At 37.9% G+C, this 20101-nt stretch overlaps 1 protein-coding gene across 1 annotated transcript in view; it reads right to left on the bottom strand.

Moving 5' to 3' along the window:
* ACTN2 (actinin alpha 2) overlaps window positions 1-20101 on the bottom strand; it is a 67800-nt gene that overhangs the window by 17772 nt on the left and 29927 nt on the right. Inside the window, exons 4-12 of the mRNA XM_085055529.1 lie at window positions 19067-19153; window positions 17932-18019; window positions 15837-15915; window positions 12892-12973; window positions 9486-9571; window positions 7975-8067; window positions 6741-6971; window positions 5830-5977; window positions 4143-4293 (exon numbers count right to left, since the gene is read on the bottom strand). Coding sequence (XP_084911655.1) covers window positions 4143-4293; window positions 5830-5977; window positions 6741-6971; window positions 7975-8067; window positions 9486-9571; window positions 12892-12973; window positions 15837-15915; window positions 17932-18019; window positions 19067-19153 — 1045 coding nt within the window. The remainder of the gene's footprint in view (window positions 1-4142; window positions 4294-5829; window positions 5978-6740; window positions 6972-7974; window positions 8068-9485; window positions 9572-12891; window positions 12974-15836; window positions 15916-17931; window positions 18020-19066; window positions 19154-20101) is intronic.

Here is a 20101-nt window from a genome sequence, read left to right as displayed (position 1 = left end):
CTGCTCAAAGCAGGAGCAGAGGAAGTAATAACTCATCGAAGATTCATTGCTTGGAAATAAAACACAGGATTACATTCCTTGTCCTATAATTTTTTGTATCTTTCTCAACATTGAAGAGACTAGATTTCACATTTTGTAAAAATTTTTGCTTTGCAGTGCACGAAGTACTGCTTCTCATGTGTTACAGACCTTCTAAGAGAACAGTCTTTCTATTTGTTTGGTCATTTGAAAGCTATAGCCTTTGTAATTTAAAAATTATTCAGTTATCCCTATTGATCTTACAAGTAATTCAGTCTTACCTGTCAAAAATTAAAACTTTTGTCAAATTCTGACCTGATCCAGAGAAGCATTTAAGTGTGAGCTCACTTTAGGAACAGTGATAGGGCCACAAAAATAACCTGCTGAGCAACACACTTTAGCAGTGCTTCAGAAGGAGGCTCATGTTAACCATACACGTAAGCACAATTTGAGCTCAGGTCTCTGGAATCAAAAGGACTCTCAAATCAGTGTTACAGATAATGGTCTGCTTGGCTGAAAATCAGTCGCTATACTAGAAGTGATGGATATACAAGGAATTACTTTCCAAAAATTTTGCCTTGATGATTTGGAACATTGAAATGTGCACATAAGATCATAAATTAATATGGCTTTTCATAGTATGGCTCACTCAAGTGAGCATTTTCTACGTCATAAATGGCAAATCTCATTTTAGAGATGCCTGTCTTCCATCAGCTTTGTATAAAGCCCTATCTAAGCCCTGTCATGTCTCTTTACCGAGGAATATCTAAGTCTATGCAGGCTGGGAACACAACAATCTTATAGCAGCATCCTGGCTGCAATCACCTGTTTGCATACACACATAAATCCTCTATCTAAGTAGCACCAGTCAACAAGCTTGAAGCAACTTTAACCTTAAGCACAGAGTGGACTGAGCTGCTGCTACAGAAAATACCAGAACAGACAGGAAACTGGGACTAGTAGAGTTCAAGGTCATACAGAAATAGTTCTCCTTCGAAATTGCAATACTAGACATCCAAGATTAACTAAAACAAAACATGGAGGTGTACTAACTTTGAATTTAGACACAAATGATGATGATTTCTGTAAAGGTCTGCTCCACTGATAAGGAAAAAAACCAACCAAGCAAATGAAAAATCAAGAAAGAAATACCCACATTGACTTCAACAGGCTTTGTATCAGGTGCCAATGCACATTTCTTAGCATTCAGACATTAATCCTTCTTTTTAAATAGGGATTAAGAAATAAATTAGCATTTTCTCCATGATTTTATTGTGCAAGGAATTATGTATGAATAATTAAAATCAGTATTTAAATAGAAGCTGACCATTTGCTTGCAGCAAATGACAAACCTGACCGTTATGACCTTTCATTCAGAGTTCTCCATGGGCATTAAGCCTAACTAAGTAACAGAGTCATGGTGAAAAATCAGGCACTGATAGCCCCATTGTATGGGGAAGCAGAGAAGTCAAATTAGAGCATCTCTAAATGCAATCAGCTTTCAGCACCTTTGCAGCCCAGGCCACAAATAACTTGTTTAACTTCACGCAGCAAATTACTGAAACAACTGAGAAGAGACAATCCCAAAATAGACAGGATACAGTGTTCATTGGCGTCACCAGAGGTAAAGGACAGAGGGTTCAAAACACTGGTAAGCAGATGCTGGGCTACGTATACTGCATTCCCAAAGTTTCTCATCATTCATAAAGTTGAAGGTGAATTAGCAACGATTAGGTGTTACAGAAACTTTCTTTAATATAAAGAGAAGCAAATCTCAGGATAATCCCAAGCACAAATACAGACTGGGTAGAGAATGGATTGAGAGCAGCTGTGGGGGAAGGACTTGAGGATGTTGGTTTACAAGAAGCTGAACATGACCCAGCAATGTGCACTTGCAGCCCAGAAAGCCAACCATGTCCTGGGCTGCATCCAAAGCAGTGTGGGCAGCAGGGCAAGGATTCTGCTCGGCTCTGGTGAGAGTGTTGGAGTTGCAACAACACTCCTCCTGGAGTGTTGCATCCAGCTCTGGGGCCCCCAGCAAAAACACGGACCTGTTGGAGTGGGGCCAGAGACGGGACACAAAGATGATCAGAGGGGTGGAGCATCTCTCCTAAGAAAACAGGCTGACAGAGTTGAGGCTGTCCAGTCTGTAGAAGAGGGGGTTCTGGGGACACCTTTTAGCTGCCTTCCTGTGCCTAAAGGGGACCTCCAAGAGAGCTGGAGAGGGACTTTTAACAAGGACAAGGGTGAATGGCTTTAAACAGCAAGACGGCAGGTTTAGACTGGATATTAGGCAGAAATTCTTTACTGTGAGGGCAGTGAGGCACTGGAACAGGTTGCTTGGAGAACCTGTGGATGCCCCATCCCCAGAAGTGTTCAAGGCAAGGCTGGATAGAGCTCTGAGCAATGTGATCTAGTGGAAGATGTCCCTGTCCATCATAGGGGTCTTGGAACTACATGATCATTAAGGTCCCTTCCAACCCAAGCTATTCTATGATTCTATGAAATAACTCCACAACAGAGATCAGGGCATGCCAGAAGGTGTTTCATAAGCTCACATATTTAGTGCAATATCCACTCTCTGTGGATTTTTCGGATTTCTTTCACATGAACTAAAAACCAGTACTTACTCTGCCCCCTGTGCTTTTTTTTCTTCCTTTAAACAATCTCGAAGATTGGATTTTTCTTTTAAATCCATTTGAATTACACAATTACTGTAAATGCTGCTGCTATCAGGTATGAACTACATTTTTAGACAAGTCCCTGATTTTTAAAGCGTAAATGAATATGGAACTGTTTATGAGTCAAGGTCCTTCACAAAGTGAAAAAAGGACATTTTTAAGACTTGACTTCTGAGCAGTAACTGTTCTGCCTGTTCAAGGTGAGAAATTGAAACTTGGAGAGCTGAAGCCAAGGGCAGGAATCTGAGAATTTTGATCTTGGCTCCTGTTTCAACCACTACTGCACATTTGTTCCTGTTGGCTTTACAGATTTATACTGTGAGTGCCAAATTGCCAAGACCAGGAGTGACACCGCTGATTTACAGTACAAAACCACTGCAATTAACTGCATAAGGTTATAAAATCAGCCTTGGTGTAGACACCAAGATAGCTTTACCAGAATAGGGATATCTGTACATAATGCTACAGTCCTATCAGTGTGGGCAGAGCTTCACTCACAAAATTGTACTTCACACAGGTGAATTAACAACCTTCCCACAAGCAAAAGCAAGCTCCACCAAAAGGGACAGAGTTTAGCCAGACTAACTTAAACAACACTCAGGACTTTGCTGCCATAAAGGGTCAGTCCAGAGCCTTCACTTTTCACATTGCTGACCTATGCAGCTGATGTCAGCAACACAAATGTAACCTAAGTGTATTGCAGAGTTGTTCTCAGCTTTGGCTGTGTTTTCTCTGGGCCTGGTGTGCTGGATGAGCAAGCGTTGGGGGCTAAATTGATAGAACTGTGGGTGAAAATTCTAGCTCTCCTATAGGACAGTCTTGTTAGTGCTTGATTTCTTGTGCAACCCTAAGCAAGTTATTAAGTTTCCATATTCCTCACTGTCCCTTCTGTAAAATGGAGACAGTAGCACTTACAAATATAATATGAAGAGGTTGTGAAAACAAGCATATTAGAGACAAGTAAATCTGCAGGAAAGTCAGTACACTATCCACTTTTATAAAGATAATATGGGGATTTGAAACCTTTTGAAAGGACCAATATACTTGCAAAGATACTTGATCTGTAATTTGCGTGTTATCTTTTTCTACATTAAACAGCTCTTAGCCAGTACCTCTCAGAAGACCATATGAACTGAGAAATAAACACCTCCAGGATTCCCATCAAGACACAATGAACTCATGCGTAGAGCTCATGCTAAAAGATTACTGTTAAGTCAAGTTGAAATTGCTTGTTTTCAAATAATTTTGGCCAGTTGAATATCTATATTTGGTTGGGGGTAAGGGGGAGATGAGGGAAAGGTCTCAGTGACCAGCTCAGATAATATACTTATGAAGCTATGTCTGGAATTCCTACGTTGGTACCTATGACACTATCAAATTCATTGGAAAGAGTTTATCACAAAGTTAAATGTCAGCAGCTGCAAGCCTTTAAATGGAACATACTTCAGCTCCTGGGCAATGGCAGCGATCTGTTCCACCCTGTCCTGGTGAGCAGCCAAATCGCTCTCAAAAGCTTCATGTTTCCTTAACATGGCACGGACTTCTGTCAGAGTGGCAGACTCATAATCCTTCTGAAGCAAGGTCTGCTCTTTGCCTGAAAGAGGAAATTAAAATATTACTCTTTTTTTACTAATTTATTTGTTAGAAAAATTGCATATTTGATGAACTTTTTAGTTGAGACATGGTGAAACTCATATGTATGAAATTAAATCCCACCCCCACTGAAATCAGCAGCAAATTGCCAGCACATGTTCATTTAAAAACACATATTTTTAAAGATCTCACAGTAATGTCTTGATTTCTGCATAGACTGCTTATACAGTTCTAAAATAGTATTATTTCTCATTCCTGGAGAAACTGGCATAAAAATGATATATTAGCAAAAACTGTATCTCTAAACCACTGGATAAGTTTTTGTAGAATAGACTTACAAAACAAGAAATCACACTGCTGTGCTCAGCTTTACTCTTACTAATGATCTATTACTCTCTTTTATGTTCTGCCTTCAATTCATTATTCATTTCAGCACTTAAGAAAAAATAAACCTGAGATGTGTGACTGCCTTTTGTATCAAACACTGAATTTTAAGTGGAAAACGCCAACTTATCTACAAAAGGCTAGGGAAGCAAAGATTAAGTTGAAACTGAAATACTACTGCTGAGTAGCTCCTGTGTTGGACAACTGAATCCACACAGACAGGCCCTGCAGCTGCACTCACCACATGGCAGTACACGAATCCTAGAGCCAGAAGTGACTTGTTTCACTTGCTGTGTACCAGCTCATGTGAAGTTTTGCCTGCACAACAGCTATAACTTGTCACCATGAGTAGTTTATGCTCAGAAAATAGGCTCTCAGGGCTGATAAACGCTGCAGTTTCCCTTCTAGTATCTGCTTGGCAGCCATTAACAACCTTGCATGCTTCCAGCAACTCATTAGAGGATGGACTCTGATTCACTTTTACAATGTCAAAAGAATCTAGCTGGAAAAAGCCAGAAGCATGGCAGAAACAGGAAGGAGTTGTCAGGATGGTAGAGCAGACCTGTGTTTGATAGCCCCCAAAAATATGGAATGCCACTGTACGGTCCTACAGGTGTCACGTAAGGTTAGGTTACCATTAAAAGCCAGAACTATAAATGGGTGCAATCCAGGGTTTGGAGCAAAGCAGAAATAAGTCCATTATCATGTCATTTATCTGGACTATTCAGAACATCATGATGACCAAATAATAGTAAACTCAGAATATCTCTGTTAATAATTTCACACTCAACCAGTGGTATGACTGCATTCCTGGTTGGATTGCTGGGGTACAAATATGTGGGAATACATTAGCAGTAATGGCCTCTATTCAAATGCAGAATATTCCCATTAAGTTTGACTCACTACCTCAAGTATGATTTTTACAGTTTCATTAGCAACGTGAAGGATCATGACTACATTCATGAAGGATTCATGACAACATTAGGATCATGACTACAGTCAACAAAACCTGACATTATATCTGTTATTATTTTAGACTTCTGAAATTGCCCTAACTACTTATGAGTGAGTTCGTCGCTGGCAAATATTCAGCACTGACAGTTCAACTTTGAACATTAAAATACTAAAAATGTTAAAAGCCATCTCTATTCACCATATGCCCACTGTTCATGAGTGGAAGCCTTCTGCCTGAATTTCTCAGCCAAGTGTTCAAGTCTTTCCAGTCGTCGTATTTCATTCAGCAGCCACTCTTCATAGCCTTTCTCAGCTTGTTCAAGTCTCTGCCAAGCGCCTGCAATATCCTGTGAAGAGAATACATGGTAGAGATGGATGCAACTGTAATCTCTTTTTATCTAAATTTACAGATTTTTGATTTATTCACAATTTGACTTCAAAAAGAGAAATTTTTATGTTCAGATTTGGTAAAATCACAGAGTCATAGAAAACGTTGTCAGGCAGTTGTCTTTCAGTGCAGACACCTGCTCCTCACAGTAGGTTGTATTCAGGTGGGTTCATGAAAGGAGCCCCTATAGAAACAGTTTCCAAGCATGGCTACATGTCCAACGTCTTCACAATATATTGCTTTTATCTCCCATTTTACAATGAGAGTGTTCTTTCATGATATACCTATTTGCTATCAAAATGAAAGTGCTTTGCTTTCAGAAGTATACAATAGCAAAGTAATTAATATCAAGAGGGTCTGGTGCCCATTTTACCTGGAATACAAATTCATTTCACCTCCTGTGGAACAGAAAGTTTTATGAGCTTCCTCACAAACTTGAAGACATGAGTAGGAAACTGAAGTAACAGGGCCCTTATTTTCTGCATATGGGGGGTGGAAAATAGCCCTTTTCAGATAGCGCAATTTTTTTTTGCTTACGAAATCTGAGAAACCAAAACAAAATGATAGAACAGAGTGTAAAAACAGGTTTGCTATATTCCACAGGAAATGTTCTGACCCACAGTCAAGTCCCAGTACTTATCAGCAGATGAGATACTGACTACTCTTCTCTTTATAGATACAGGAAGAAAAGCAAACAGAATATTGATGTGTCCTTTACTTACTGAAACCATTTTCCCCTCTGATGGCATGAAAGCTGGCCGATTGCTGATCCTCAGCTTTGTCTGCAGGGTGTTGAAATTGATCTCCAGCTGACATTTCTCTTGGACTTTGGGAGGTTTGTGTTTGCGGCGGTAGTCCCGGAAATCCTCTAATTTCTTCTGCATAGCCTGCATTGTTTTTTCTGGGGTCCTGTTTTCCAGCCAAGGAATTGTCCGGCGAATCCATTCTAAAAGCTTTCAAACCAACATAAACAAGTCAAATAAAGGCAATGGAAAAGCAACTAAAAAAAGATTACATTGAACACACAAATCTTAATAAGTTTGTTCTATTTTAATATTACTGACTTTAGCTGGTACTGATGCCTTAATGGCAAGTAAGCACAAGATATTCAATGCTGAACAATAGCTTTATAGCAAATTTGCCCAGATATTCCAGGTATTCCTATAAATACCCTAATTTTCAGAAAGATTAGCACACACGTAAGGTGTCTCTAGCTAATTATTCAGAATCTGAGTTACCCAAAATCATTTGCCACTTTCAAAAGTATTGTCTTCATCTTTCAGGTAGTGCAGTTATGGGATCAGGACAGAAATCAGCCTCAGGTCATATAAAAATCTTCACTCAGAAGGCCATTAGTGCAAATTTAGACACAGAAAGTAATGCTGTGATCTCAGTATGTTTTTGCAGGTTATGGATACAAGACCAGAGAGCTCTCACTTGTGCACTGTCCATCTGTACTCCTGATCAACAGATTTGCCATTTACTAAGAAAGGACAGGAAGAGCACATTCATCTGTTCATTCATCTGCTGTCCATGCTCACAGGTGAACTGTGAACAACCTGACATACCCTCTCCAGGTGTGCTTTGCAGTACACAAAGACAACAGGAGTAACAGGATCTGGTGTGTGCCACATGTGGTCAAGGATGGCTGGCTGAAGACTGGAGACACAGGAAGCTTAGTCTTGGGGCAGATGGATGACAGTCTTCAAGACACCCTTTTGGGCACATTACAAGTTAACAAGAGTGACTGACTTGTTGAAGGCCACGCAGGAAGTCTGTGGCAAAGGAGTCACCTGAACTTTGATGTCTTGGGCAACTGGGCTTTGTAACCTGGCACTGTGAGATTTACGTTTAAAGGGTCTCCACTTTGCTGTCTTGCAGAGAGTGCATGAATGTTTCAGCTTTCGATATTTCACAAACATAAATGTCACCACTTTACAGACAGAGCATCCTTACCTCACTTGCTAGTCTCTCATACTCTTCCATCAACCTCTCATTTTCCTGATTCACAGCAAGCACCTTACAGATCCGGTTAGCTGCAGTCTCAGCCTGTAACACACAGCAAATAAACAGGACATATTCATAAACACATTCTGAGAAAGGTATAGGCTTGGAGAAAGAGAGAGAACGTGGCTGCTGCAAATAAAAGATCACATTCTTTTATATGCTCCTAGGTTGCTTAGATGCTCATTTTCCCTCCTTCTGCAGTCATAGATTCCAATAGCCTGAATGAGGCACAGATGAGCACAGAAGTCCCCTTGTTGTACAGTGAAGCCTTATTATATAGTTGTCTAATAAATCTTTTCAAATACAACTTGGGCCAATCTTAAAATATCCTATTGGTTATTTTTCAAAATCACATCCAAAAAGTATTAATTTGTTAGCCACACTAGAAAGACACCACATATGATGTAGAAGTCTCAGACCACTCGATATCTGCATATCATATGTACACATACCCTTGAGAATAAGTGTAGCACAACCACTGACAGCAAACCTTTTCGTGCCTCCTGATAAATTTCAATGTGAAGGTGCTGTGTAGCTCTGCCATATTTAAAATTTACTAGTTTGATATCACAGAGCAATACTTTCATACAAATATGATTCTGGAGTATCTCTAATCAAATAAATATCCATGTGGACTCCAGTGTTACAGAGTATTTGGAATTCCCCTTTTGCATGAATAGCAAAACCTTCATAACCAGAAGCGAGAGGGTGCAACAGCATAGCTGTGTTGTGGTAAGGTATAGGTGACCTAGCAGACAGGAAGGAGAACTCAATACTGAGGATGAAGGGAAAATATCAACTATTTTAAGGGTTCTTTATTTTTTTTAACATAAGTTGGGTTGTGTCCATTTGTAGGCTAGAAATGTATGAAGCAGAAGAGTGGGAGATGCCACATTTATGAGTGACAATCCCACTGATGACAGGTCTGCTGCTGATGTTCGTACATTTTATACTAGTACCTTCATCCACAAATAATTCTGTTGGCTTCAGTGGGAACCAGGCACAAATACTGTGTTGGATGTCTTCTGTGCCTGTGCCTTTACATGTCTTTGAAAATCTAGCCCTAAATTACTACTCAGCATGAGTAAATCTCAATCTCCAAAAGTCAAATATTCTGTTATGCAGCAGACACATAAGATATTGTTGCAGCAACAAGCAACAACTCCACTTTACAATATTTTCAAATATGTTTTTTTCTGAAACAGTCTTCATAGTCACCAAATAAAGACCCAAAATTAGAAACAGGAATGTCTCTTTGAATTAAAGAAGCTAACTTGTTACACAACATTTAACTGAAACAGGTTTGAGAGTTGGTTAAAATATTAGTGCTTAAGCAATACTTGCAAATGTTAATTAAAACCACATACTACTCAATTAGTTTAGTTTTTTTTTAAAAGGTAATGGAAATGTGAAACAACCAATCAAAAACACAGCAACCTGAAGGGACAGTTGATTAATACCTGCTCTGCTCCAGCAAAAGCATGGTAGAAGCAGGACACATATGTCATGATAGCTCTCTCATCAGGTTTGGGAGTGTTCACAATATCTACAAAAGGGGGGGAGAAATTAAAACAAAACAAGAAAAAAAGGAATCAAGGAGTAGAAAATAGGATGAATAAATAAATGCATAACTTCATGTCCTTCTTACTGTTTTCTTGTCCATAGCTCTGTATTCTAGGAAGTCTACAAAGCTGTAAAAATTCAGTGTTAGATTGAGGTATGCTGACAGAATAAAATGTACACTAAAAATTCAGTATAAACCCATACAAAGAGGAGGATTTTTTTTTAAATAAGCTTGATCCTGCAGTATTGTCACAGAGGGAGTGACCTTAATTTTACCAGTACTGTCTGCTTAAGAACTGGCACACATGTCTGGTGACTTAGATTGTAAGGGTTTTGACTGAGACACAGGAAAGGCAGGCGACATTTCAATCCAGGGAGATGTTCTCTGGAAGTTGCATGTGGATTAGTTATAACCTTAGTATTATACATCAGTATTCTTTATATTACCAATACCTGAAGTACGCCCAACTCCAAACCACCTTAGTTTTTAGAGTTTTCCTTCTTTTCTTTAGGACACGATTCCAGAGCTTGTCTGAGATGTCTGTATATGTTTTTGTGTCTGTTTTCCATAGTAGCATCATTTTATGTTGCTGTTTGTACTTACCATTAAGCATTTAATATTTTAAAAACAATCCTGGAAGCATAAGAGAAGGGTTTATTTTCTGAGCATGTTATGATGATTTTGACATCTGTAGCAGAAATAATATCCAGCAGAGAGAAGAAAGATGGCATTCTACTATTGAAATTGTTTTTCACTCTGAGTTTATTTTCATCTTGCATTTTTAATGGTGCTTCAAATGAACGTGCACAAGTTCATTTAAAGGGAATATCATCCTCTATCCCATTCAGTAACCAGCTGTCAAAGGCCTACTGGATATTATTAGTAAAAATGCAGAAAGATGAGACAGGAAGGTTTGTTTCTATGGAACAAATGGATAGACTACTACTGGCTCTACCAAGACAGTGGTTCACAGAGAAAATCAGGCGATAGGAAATGAGCTCAGCTCTAAGATGCTGTTCTAGTAACTAGTGAGGAAAAGATCAGAAAAAGAAAAATTGCTGAAAGAAGCAAGACAGAAGGTGAAGGATGAGATCTGATCCATCTACAATCTCACCTTCTGAGCACCAGCAAATGCATGGTAGTAACAGGAAACATAAGTCATAATGGCTCTTTCATCAGGTCTGGCAGTGTTTACTACATCTGTGTAGAGAGAAGAGGGTTAACTGCTCAGAAATTCTCACAAGTTACTTTCATCTGATTATGTTAATGGTGTCACCTCAATGCTGTAAGGTTTCCAAATAAATACAACCATTATTCAGGTTGCATCTGTTTACTGATGTGAGTGCAAAGCCACCTAAGCTTTAGGAATCGGTAAACACAAAAGATACAACTCTCCCTGAAATGGGAAAACATCTGAAGGCTGAGACTGTACAGAAAGGCATTGCTACTTTCTGCTTTGTGGAGACTTCCAAGCAGATGGCTTGGCACATCTACTGGGTTCAGCTTCACTGCCACTCTAAAGCAACTTCATCTAAATCACTGCAATTATTGCAGAGCTAAACACAGCCACTGACAGTCACAAACCAGAACCGTACACAGTGTGTATCAGCACAGGGTCCCTGTGGCTGACAGGGCACTGACATATATTGGAAACCTGTACAATTCCTGCAGTCCAGAAATACATTTTGTGCTAAGAAAAGCTTGGATAGTAGCAGTTCTGCAATCCCTATGCCAGCCCATCTTTTTAGTTAATAGCATAAATCACAGGAGAGTTTGGCTTGGTTGGCTAATAGCTTTGTCCCTACCATGGCAGGAAAGAGGGAAATTATGAAGTGGGTGCAATCAAGGTAAAAATGGATAAAAATGGACTTTTTCAATGCTTAACAGAGAAAGATATAAAAAGGTGTTTTTACAGCAGTTATGGCTGAGTCATTAATTATTCCAGTGCAAGCAGCAAGGATTCCTGTCAGTGTAAGGAGGGGGAAGATACTAACATGAAAAGACCCAGGAATGAGGTAACAATTTCTAATGTTAACTGTGAGATTTCTAAGTTCAGGACCAATATGTTTATTGATTTTTTGTCTACTTTACATAGCTGTGAAGAAAACTTTGCAAAGTTTCCATGGAGAGCACAGTGGAAGTAAAGGTAGTAAAAAGTGACCATGAATACTTAGAGAGTATTAGAAGAAATATAATTTCATTACCTCCTCCCCTGCCAACAGGAGAATAGGAAGATAAGGGATAGAATGTGCAGAAAATCTGGTGAGGAAAATAAAAGATTTCTTATATTGACTACCAAGCGAAAAAAAATGTAAAAAGGAGAATGATACTATAAGCTGATCAATGGCAAGGAGACAGCACTTCTCTGTTTATTCCTTGCACAACATTACAGAGCAAAATAATTAAGTGGTGCTTGAAATGGGAATTGCAGTTGAAAAGACAAAAGCAATTGTTTTAAAGCATAAGTGAAACTACTCTTCAATGACGAGATTACAACCTGCATTTTCCAAATCATCCTGCCTAACTTTCCAAATGAAGACTTCAAGAGGAGCAGGCGTGGTCAGTTTGAGTGCCCTGGATAATTCCCGTGTTATCACTGCTCTACTGAGAAGCCACCAGAGCTGAATCTCCATTCTTGGAGAAGAAGGCTTTGAATTACTGTAGGCAAATTCCAGTACTTTGGTAGCATTTTTTCCTCAGAGTACAAATGTTTGGTTATCTTGAAGAAATTTAGGAAGCTCTAAAGATAATTGGAGACACATAGATTATGTGTTAAAACTATCACTGCAGAAGGTTTACAACTAAAATAAACCAAAAAAAGCTTCCCTCAACCTAGCTCTCTTGCAGAGGAGGAAAGGTGTTACTATGTTTTGAAAGTTTTGTACTTCTATTTCTATTTTTGGCCCCTCACTTAAACATTTAAAAAACTGAATATGCTTTAAGCTGCTAACAGTTATATTTCCCTTTATTAGAATTAGATTTTAATTATTAAAGGCAAGGATTAACTTTTGATCCTGCATTTTACCTCAATTAACACAGTGTGACCATGTGCTAGGTTAGGGTCCAAAGTACTACCACAAATGCATTAACATTAACAAACAATAAATAATGAAGCAAAAAGTGAGTGAAATTATCCAATGTATGGGGGAAAAAAATGAAAATCTTGTTTTAAAATGAAGCAGATTGCTACATTATGATTCATATGGAAGGAATACTGAAAATCTGCTAGGAAAAAAAAAAAGAAAGAAATTTTACTGTGTCCTGCTTATGTGCAACACAAACGTCAGTAAGGTAACTCTCACCTTCTGCATCCAGCATCTTTGGGATATCCAAATGCTTTTCAGCAATTTCCATGGCAAGGTTGATATTTCCTATGGGGTCATCCTGCATTAAAGAAAAAAATACAGTGAGTCAAAGATAGAAGTTTTTCTTTGAAGCAAGACTAGAGTAGGTACACTAAAACTTAGCTTCTGTTTTTCCAAACTGTAAACTGGAATCACAGCTATTATTCTTCAAAAAACAGTCTAGATATATGAACTTTTGGTCCATCTGCTGCTATGAAAACTTTAATAAGCTATTATCTACCTCTAGAACTCTGCTGCAAATACATTCTGGAAGTGAACATAGATAACATATGTAGTGTACACTGAATTCTGAGCCAATTCTGAATTAAGTACAGCAGCAATGCAGACACTAAATGCCACTGGACCAGCAGGCTAAACTAGACCATTCAACACCAAGTTAGTCCTGCCTGATTTATATGTATGCACTGTACAGTACATCACAGGAATATGACTTCTGCTGAGTTCTCTGCTGGTCAGGTGCATGCATGAGAAGAAGCAAGCACAGACAGAGCAGTTCTCCAGAAGGAGCAAAACTTGCCAGTTTTGGCTTGGAAATAAAAATACATAATGCCTCTATAAATCGAATTTTAGGGCTGTGGAAATTCAAGCACTTCCTCTGGTTTTGAGATTTTGGTTTTTGAAGGAAAGAGAAAGGAAGCAGTGAACACAGTTCAGATAGAGATCACACATTTCATCTCTTATGCTACAGACAGCTGTTGCTGACAATGAAAGAGTATGTCAGATTTGGGCTGCCATTAAGGCAGCCTTCCCATATCAGCTTGGAGGGAAAGCATGCTGTGTGAAATGGCAGTTAATGCCATTAATGGTGCTATTATTTTGACATATAAATACAAGATGCTAACTGGTCATAGCTGCTCTGAACAATGCCCATGTCTACAGAGAGAGAGACTGGAAAAATAAGATGCAGAAAAGCAAAGTAAAAAAGACAGTAAATCTAAGTGAGACCTATTGACTAGGTTAAAGCACTTTGCTTATGAATGAGTGATGAGCACCTCCTATTTGTGTGCTTGGTACTAAGTGAATGAGTAAATAGTGCTTCACTGGTAAAAGATTTCTTTAAAATCATAGCAGAGTCTGACTAATTGGAGATTTCCATCACCCATCCTTTTAAACAGAAATACAAGCCACAGTAACTAAATATCTCTGCTACAGCTAAAGAAATACCTCCTCTAACTTGGCATAGTCAAGGAGATCAGGCCTGTGCCTATGGATAAGGGCGTTGAAAGCAAGGCCATCTTTCCAGCTACAAGTTCACACAAAACACATTGGTGAGAAAAGGAAAGGACAGCATGCAGGAGATAAGAAACAAGACACCAAGACAGCTGTTAATGTAGCCAAAACGAAGAGTCAATCAAACACAGCCAGGTCAGAAAAGCAAGATCTATTTTAGGATTTTTTCTGCATGTGCTTTATGTGCAACAGCTCAGCCTCAATTTGAAATCTGACCTGTTCTTATTTTGGAAACCTCTAAGAGGGAAATAGTAACGTTGAAGCAGACCTGCTTATGTTCTATTCCCTTTTCTCAGCACTCATCTATGGGATGGTTATCCTGTGATGTTCTTTATAACCATGTACCACTTTTCAAAGCATAAATTCAATCAAACTCACTTCTGTTCGTGTCATGCATAATAAGTACATGTGCACAGAGACAGGTAGTTTAGTCATTCCATTAATCTGTTAATCTGTAGGAAAGGTTGTATATAGAATTAGAGAACAAGCTGGTATTGATGGCTAATATTTTGCCCTTTGGTTCAGATCTGCAGTTATTTTAACAGCTGCCTAAATTAAAATCTTATGTGTTCAGCACTAAGTTCATTTAATTTTCATCACTGCACACTTTGGGGACCCTGGCATAAATTGAATATATAGATATAAAGCAGTTTTAAAATAATTTCAGTTCCTTCATTTATCTTTTCTTTCATCAAGGACTTTCTAATAACAGTGGATTCCACTAGTAAATCAATTTGTCATGAAAGGGCATGGAATGGAAAAAAAGAGTTGATGTTTTACCAGTCTCTCTCATCAATGCAAAGTTGCACACAACAGATTAAAACCATGAATAAGGTTTCTGTTGCACTGGTGTTTACATAAGACCTCAAGAACCATTCATTCCAGAGAGCAGAAAACAGCATGTATGCATCGTGACCTAACATAAAACAACAACATTCTACTTTCTTTCTAGGTTTTTTCTTCAGCAATAATATCAAGAAATTCTGACATTACTGCTCATTCCTCATTCCACCCTCTCAAAGCACAGAATCTTTTAGAAAACATGCATTTTGACATAAGTAGCACACTATAATAAAATAGTTTTGTAATCCCCATGAGGTCCCCTAACTTCCCCTAAGGAAGTTAGGATATCAGTTTTGTTTACACTTGTCTGGAAGTATAGGTAGAATATAATCTGAGAATCAGTGACTAATTTCTATGTAAAACTAGTAACTTACTGTGTATTCCTAATTAGCAAGGGTAGTGTTTGTTCTAAGGAATCTTAGGATCAATCATCATGTCACTGTTTACTGCTCTGCAATCACAGTCATTTACACCAGATAAAAACAGGATGGACAATACTATCAGTGGTAAATGGAAAATTGCTATGTATTTGATTTAACATCCACACTGGGCAGTGTAAAAGACTTCTTCAACAGCATCTGAGGACCAGATTATTTGCAATTAAATGCCAGTCATTGCAATGGGAAGGAAAGGACACAAGACAGACAGGAGGTCGTCTCCATCATGTCACTGAGGTTTTTTTGGGAAGGACCTTAGAAAGCCAGAATTAGTATGCACTCCTCAGCCTGTCTTTTAGAAAACATGCTAAGCAAACCAGAAGCCAGCCAAATCACAGCAGGACGGCATGCTGTACCACCCAGACTGATGACCTTATTTAGCTTGGAGTAGTCAATAAGATCAGGTCGGTGTCTGTGGATAAGTGCACATAATCCAAGGCCATCTTTCCAGCTTTACAACAAAAAAATAAAATGGAAAAAAAATTAGTTAATAAAGTCATGGCATTTTACAGTTTGATCCTTGCTCAAGGCTTAAAATAAAGCAGGAATTCTGTCAAATCCTGACACTTATAACCTGTCAACTCTCTCTGAGCTGTTCTGTTACTGTCCTCCTTTAGCTATAGTACACATCTTACTTTACAGTCCATGCACACTTAAGGACTCCAAATACTTTCTAGGCAATGTACATTTTGCGCAACAGTCCCTGATTTCAACTGCTTCATTCACGCAGTATTCTAGAATTGCTCAAGTATACATTCATCTATGAAAGTGCATCATCTCTCATTACACTCACAGCATATTTGTGAAAAAATAAAAGGAGAGCAAACCTGCAATGACTTGAATTTGATGAAGCAATTGGCTTTTTCTCAGTTATTTCAGAGAATTTTACTGGCACAGCCATGTGCTCAGAGAAGTAAGACATCATAAATCAGCTCAGTTTATTTAAAACACTTCACACATATGACAGCTTTGATCTGAGTTCTTACACTTCATCCTGACTTCAGACCTGCTACCTTTTGTGGCAAGAACAGGAAATGAATGGAGCTACAAATAACATATTTTTTAAAAGATAATGAGAGGTTCCTTTCAGCCAGAAACAGCTATTCTGGAAGATACTTTATGTAAACACTTTAAGGAATCACAGGGACTGAGAGTTTGAGGTCTTGTCCTGTGCAGTAATTTCATGAGCCTAAGCATGTTAAGACTGCTAAAATCCCTCTAACTGAGGTATATGGGGAGGTCCTTCAAATAACAGAACCATCTTCTATAAAAATGTTACAAAATCAAGTAGAATATAAAATCATCCAGAATGTAAAACTGAATCAAACTGAGAACGAAATGAATTTTTTCCCCAAAAAGGTAAAAATTAAAATGATCTATACAACCCATTGCAAAGTAGTACTGTAAGAGCCAATCCACCCAAACACAAATCGAGGTATTTCCATTCAAGTTGTTCTCCCCATATCATGTATCAGACCAGTATATGTACATATATACACTAAGATTCTGATACTCTAACTTACAGTATACCATGGATCCATATAAAGTTCTACTAAATATACCTTTGCATATTCTAGGAAAGTAACACATAACAAATTTCAGATCTCTGAAAGGCAATATAAGAACGGTAAATCAAATTTTTGTTATCTTGGAATGCATGTATGAACTGTATCTTCTCTGTTCCTAAATGTGCTTTCAGTACTACACATTAAGAATTAATTCAAAACACTTATAGAGCTCTTGTTTTAAATACTAGATGGGTCTCAGGGAAGGGAAAATCACATGGTTAACATTGCAACTGACAAGCTAAGTAGTATAATGAGGTAGGTCTGTGGCACAGCTTCAGGAATTAGCCCTGTTAAATCCCCAAATCAGGCAGTCTGTGAATGGCCTGAAACTCCCATTCTAGGTCTTATTGAAAACATAGAGACACAAGGCTCGAGCTTCACTAAATTTTTCAGCTTAGGTTATGATCCTGATTCTGAAAACAAACATGTTTGAAGTGCTGCTGTTGTGTGTACTAAGTGCATTTTATGATCCTTACTTACAGTTACATTACAAAATTATAAAGACTGATTCATCACAATGAGATATTTGCATGCTCAGTACACTGGTCTTTATGCCAGAAGTGTTTCTCTGTGACTCCCGTTTGAAAGTAGTCATTTGCCACTATGCTGCAGTACTCAAGAATTCCCATATAATACAAAGGACCTTTAAAAATGTAATATAGTCATTCCATATATAGCAGGATGTTGTTCTTTTAAATAGGAACTATGGAAGTCATAGCAAATGATGCCAAAGGCTAATCAAAATAACACTCTGAAGATAGAGAATGAGAATTTTAAAAAAATCTAGTTAACAGTGAAGAGCAAAATTCTCCTGTCAAATAAATATCTACACAACTGCAGAAAAAACTGACGTCACATTTTTAAGATTGATTCTAGCTCTTAAAATAATGGAAGTTTACCTAAGATGGAAGTTCTGAATATTCACATTTCTGTAAGGAGCAGTTTTCCTTTGACACCACAGCAGCAGCCCTTCTTTGGCAGAGGTCTCTGTAAAAGATACAAGGGAGTAAAAAAAAAGGAAACATTTTAAAAGAGCTCAAGTAATTCATTTCTTGTCATCTTAATTGTGGTTGGCCACCTGAAATTGATTGACGTAAGCCAACATTTATTCCTAAAAGATACTCATCTAAATGGACTAATGGGGCTTCATTAACATCCAGAGGTCAGTTAAGATTAGAGTCTCAGCCTGCACAGAAGTTCTGGGATGTTAGAAGTTGAAGGAATTATATTGGTTGGACAGCAGACTGTACATTGGAGAAAAATACCCAATAAAAAGATAATGCAAATACACATAAAAGATTGTGTTGGTGCCTACATGAAATATGCTTGTAGTCTCAATTCATTTGCTTATGGGGAGGTTTTAGAGCCAAAAAAATACCCTTTTTTATCTGAACCCTATGGGCATCTGAATGCATAAGTAAAGGTCAGAAATTATTAAATAAATCATTAGGTCATCATTTAATGGCCCACAAATTATGTGGGCAGAATAACATGCAGTCCTTGAAATTATTCTTTTGTTGAAAGTTGAAATTAGTTTCTAGAATTCTGGACTTTCAAAGCATAGGCTTGATTTAAAGAGTATTGTAACAATGCTTTTTGGAGCCAGTAACCAAGTAGAAGTTAAGAAAAAAAATTCTGAAACAGTAAGGAAAAAATGTGATAGAAAGAAGAGGGATATAATCAGAAATGCAAAGAATGTGACAAATAGACAGGACTAGAAAAGTAGGTTGGAAATAGAACCAAACACAAAGGGTACAGCATTAGTTTCAGGTGACTGAAGCTCAGAAACATGGTCATGTTTCTGTTTATGTAGCTGAGAGACATGACCAGAACTACTGCACCTAGAAAGATGGCTCAAGGAGAGTAAATAATTTTCCCTCCAGAAATTAATTCTGTCACCAGGTAGAGAGCTTACAGTACCACTTCCTGTGAAAAAAATTATTTTTAAAACACTCCTCTCACTTGTGCATAATTCATATAAACATGACTTTAAACAAATTTCTTAATTATTTAACTTTACTGTATTACTATTACCTTCCACTGAAATATCCTGAATAGCAAAACGAAGGATGATAGTCCAGATCATACCCAGTGTCATTTTCACATTGCCATCCACGATTTCTGAGGTGAAAAATAGATACAGTAATAGTATTTAGTTTTTTTCAAGGTCATATATAATATATAATACATAGAATATATATCTATAATGTATATAATATATAGTGTATAAATAATACATTCGAACTAGTAAATTAATTCTACTTCTACTGTAATTATTTATTCACAAAGAGTTCACCTGGATTCATCTTTCAACAAACTCATGCTTGTGCTACTCTGGCAGTAGGACTGAAAATTACTGAGGTTACGGTCAGTTCAGTCTTTCCATGATTAAAGGCTTCTCTCCAGGTAGTTGAAACAGTTTCATATCTTTACCTTTTAGGGTGACTTTTTAGAGAGAGCATGAAGGGAAACATTAAAAGTTTGAACAGTATCAGTATTGATGATTTTCAAATAGAACAGAATCAAAAAGCCCAAATTTTTAAGAAACTACAGGACACTAACAGTACTGTTTTTTAATAAAATGGTACTCAGAATTTCCCCTATAATATTTAAATATGTTTGAGAATTTACTTATAGTGTCAGCACAGACAAGACATGAAGAACAGCTCAAGAGACACAGTTCCTCCTGACACTGAGCTATGCAGTTTCCTGCCAAAACACAGCCACAAGGTTGTAATGCCTTACAGCTCTGAATCACACACACATTTATGTATCTTTAATATAAATAGGTTTTTTTCACCTCTGGGGTTTCAAGACTGTTTGAGACTACCTGTAACACAGCAGTCTTGGGAATCTCTGCCACAAGCCAGGTCAGAATCCACTGCTCTCACTTTGTAATTAAGCAATACCACTTCAATTTCTCAAGACCAAGAAATGTACTGCCAGACTACTTAAGTGTGATGGTAACATTAAATCGTTCTGGAAAGTAAGTCAAGAGTCTCTGAAAAACATAGTGAGACTATAAGGAGGCTCCAGCAGTGGGAAGGCAGGAGATAGGACAATGAGAGA

This window comes from Lichenostomus cassidix, chromosome 3 (genome assembly GCF_008360975.1).
Source record: "Lichenostomus cassidix isolate B80296 chromosome 3, HeHo_3.0, whole genome shotgun sequence".
Taxonomy (NCBI): Eukaryota; Metazoa; Chordata; class Aves; order Passeriformes; family Meliphagidae; genus Lichenostomus; species Lichenostomus cassidix.
The sequence above is the reverse complement of the archived record's forward strand: the minus strand, read 5'-3'. Positions and strand labels throughout refer to the sequence as shown.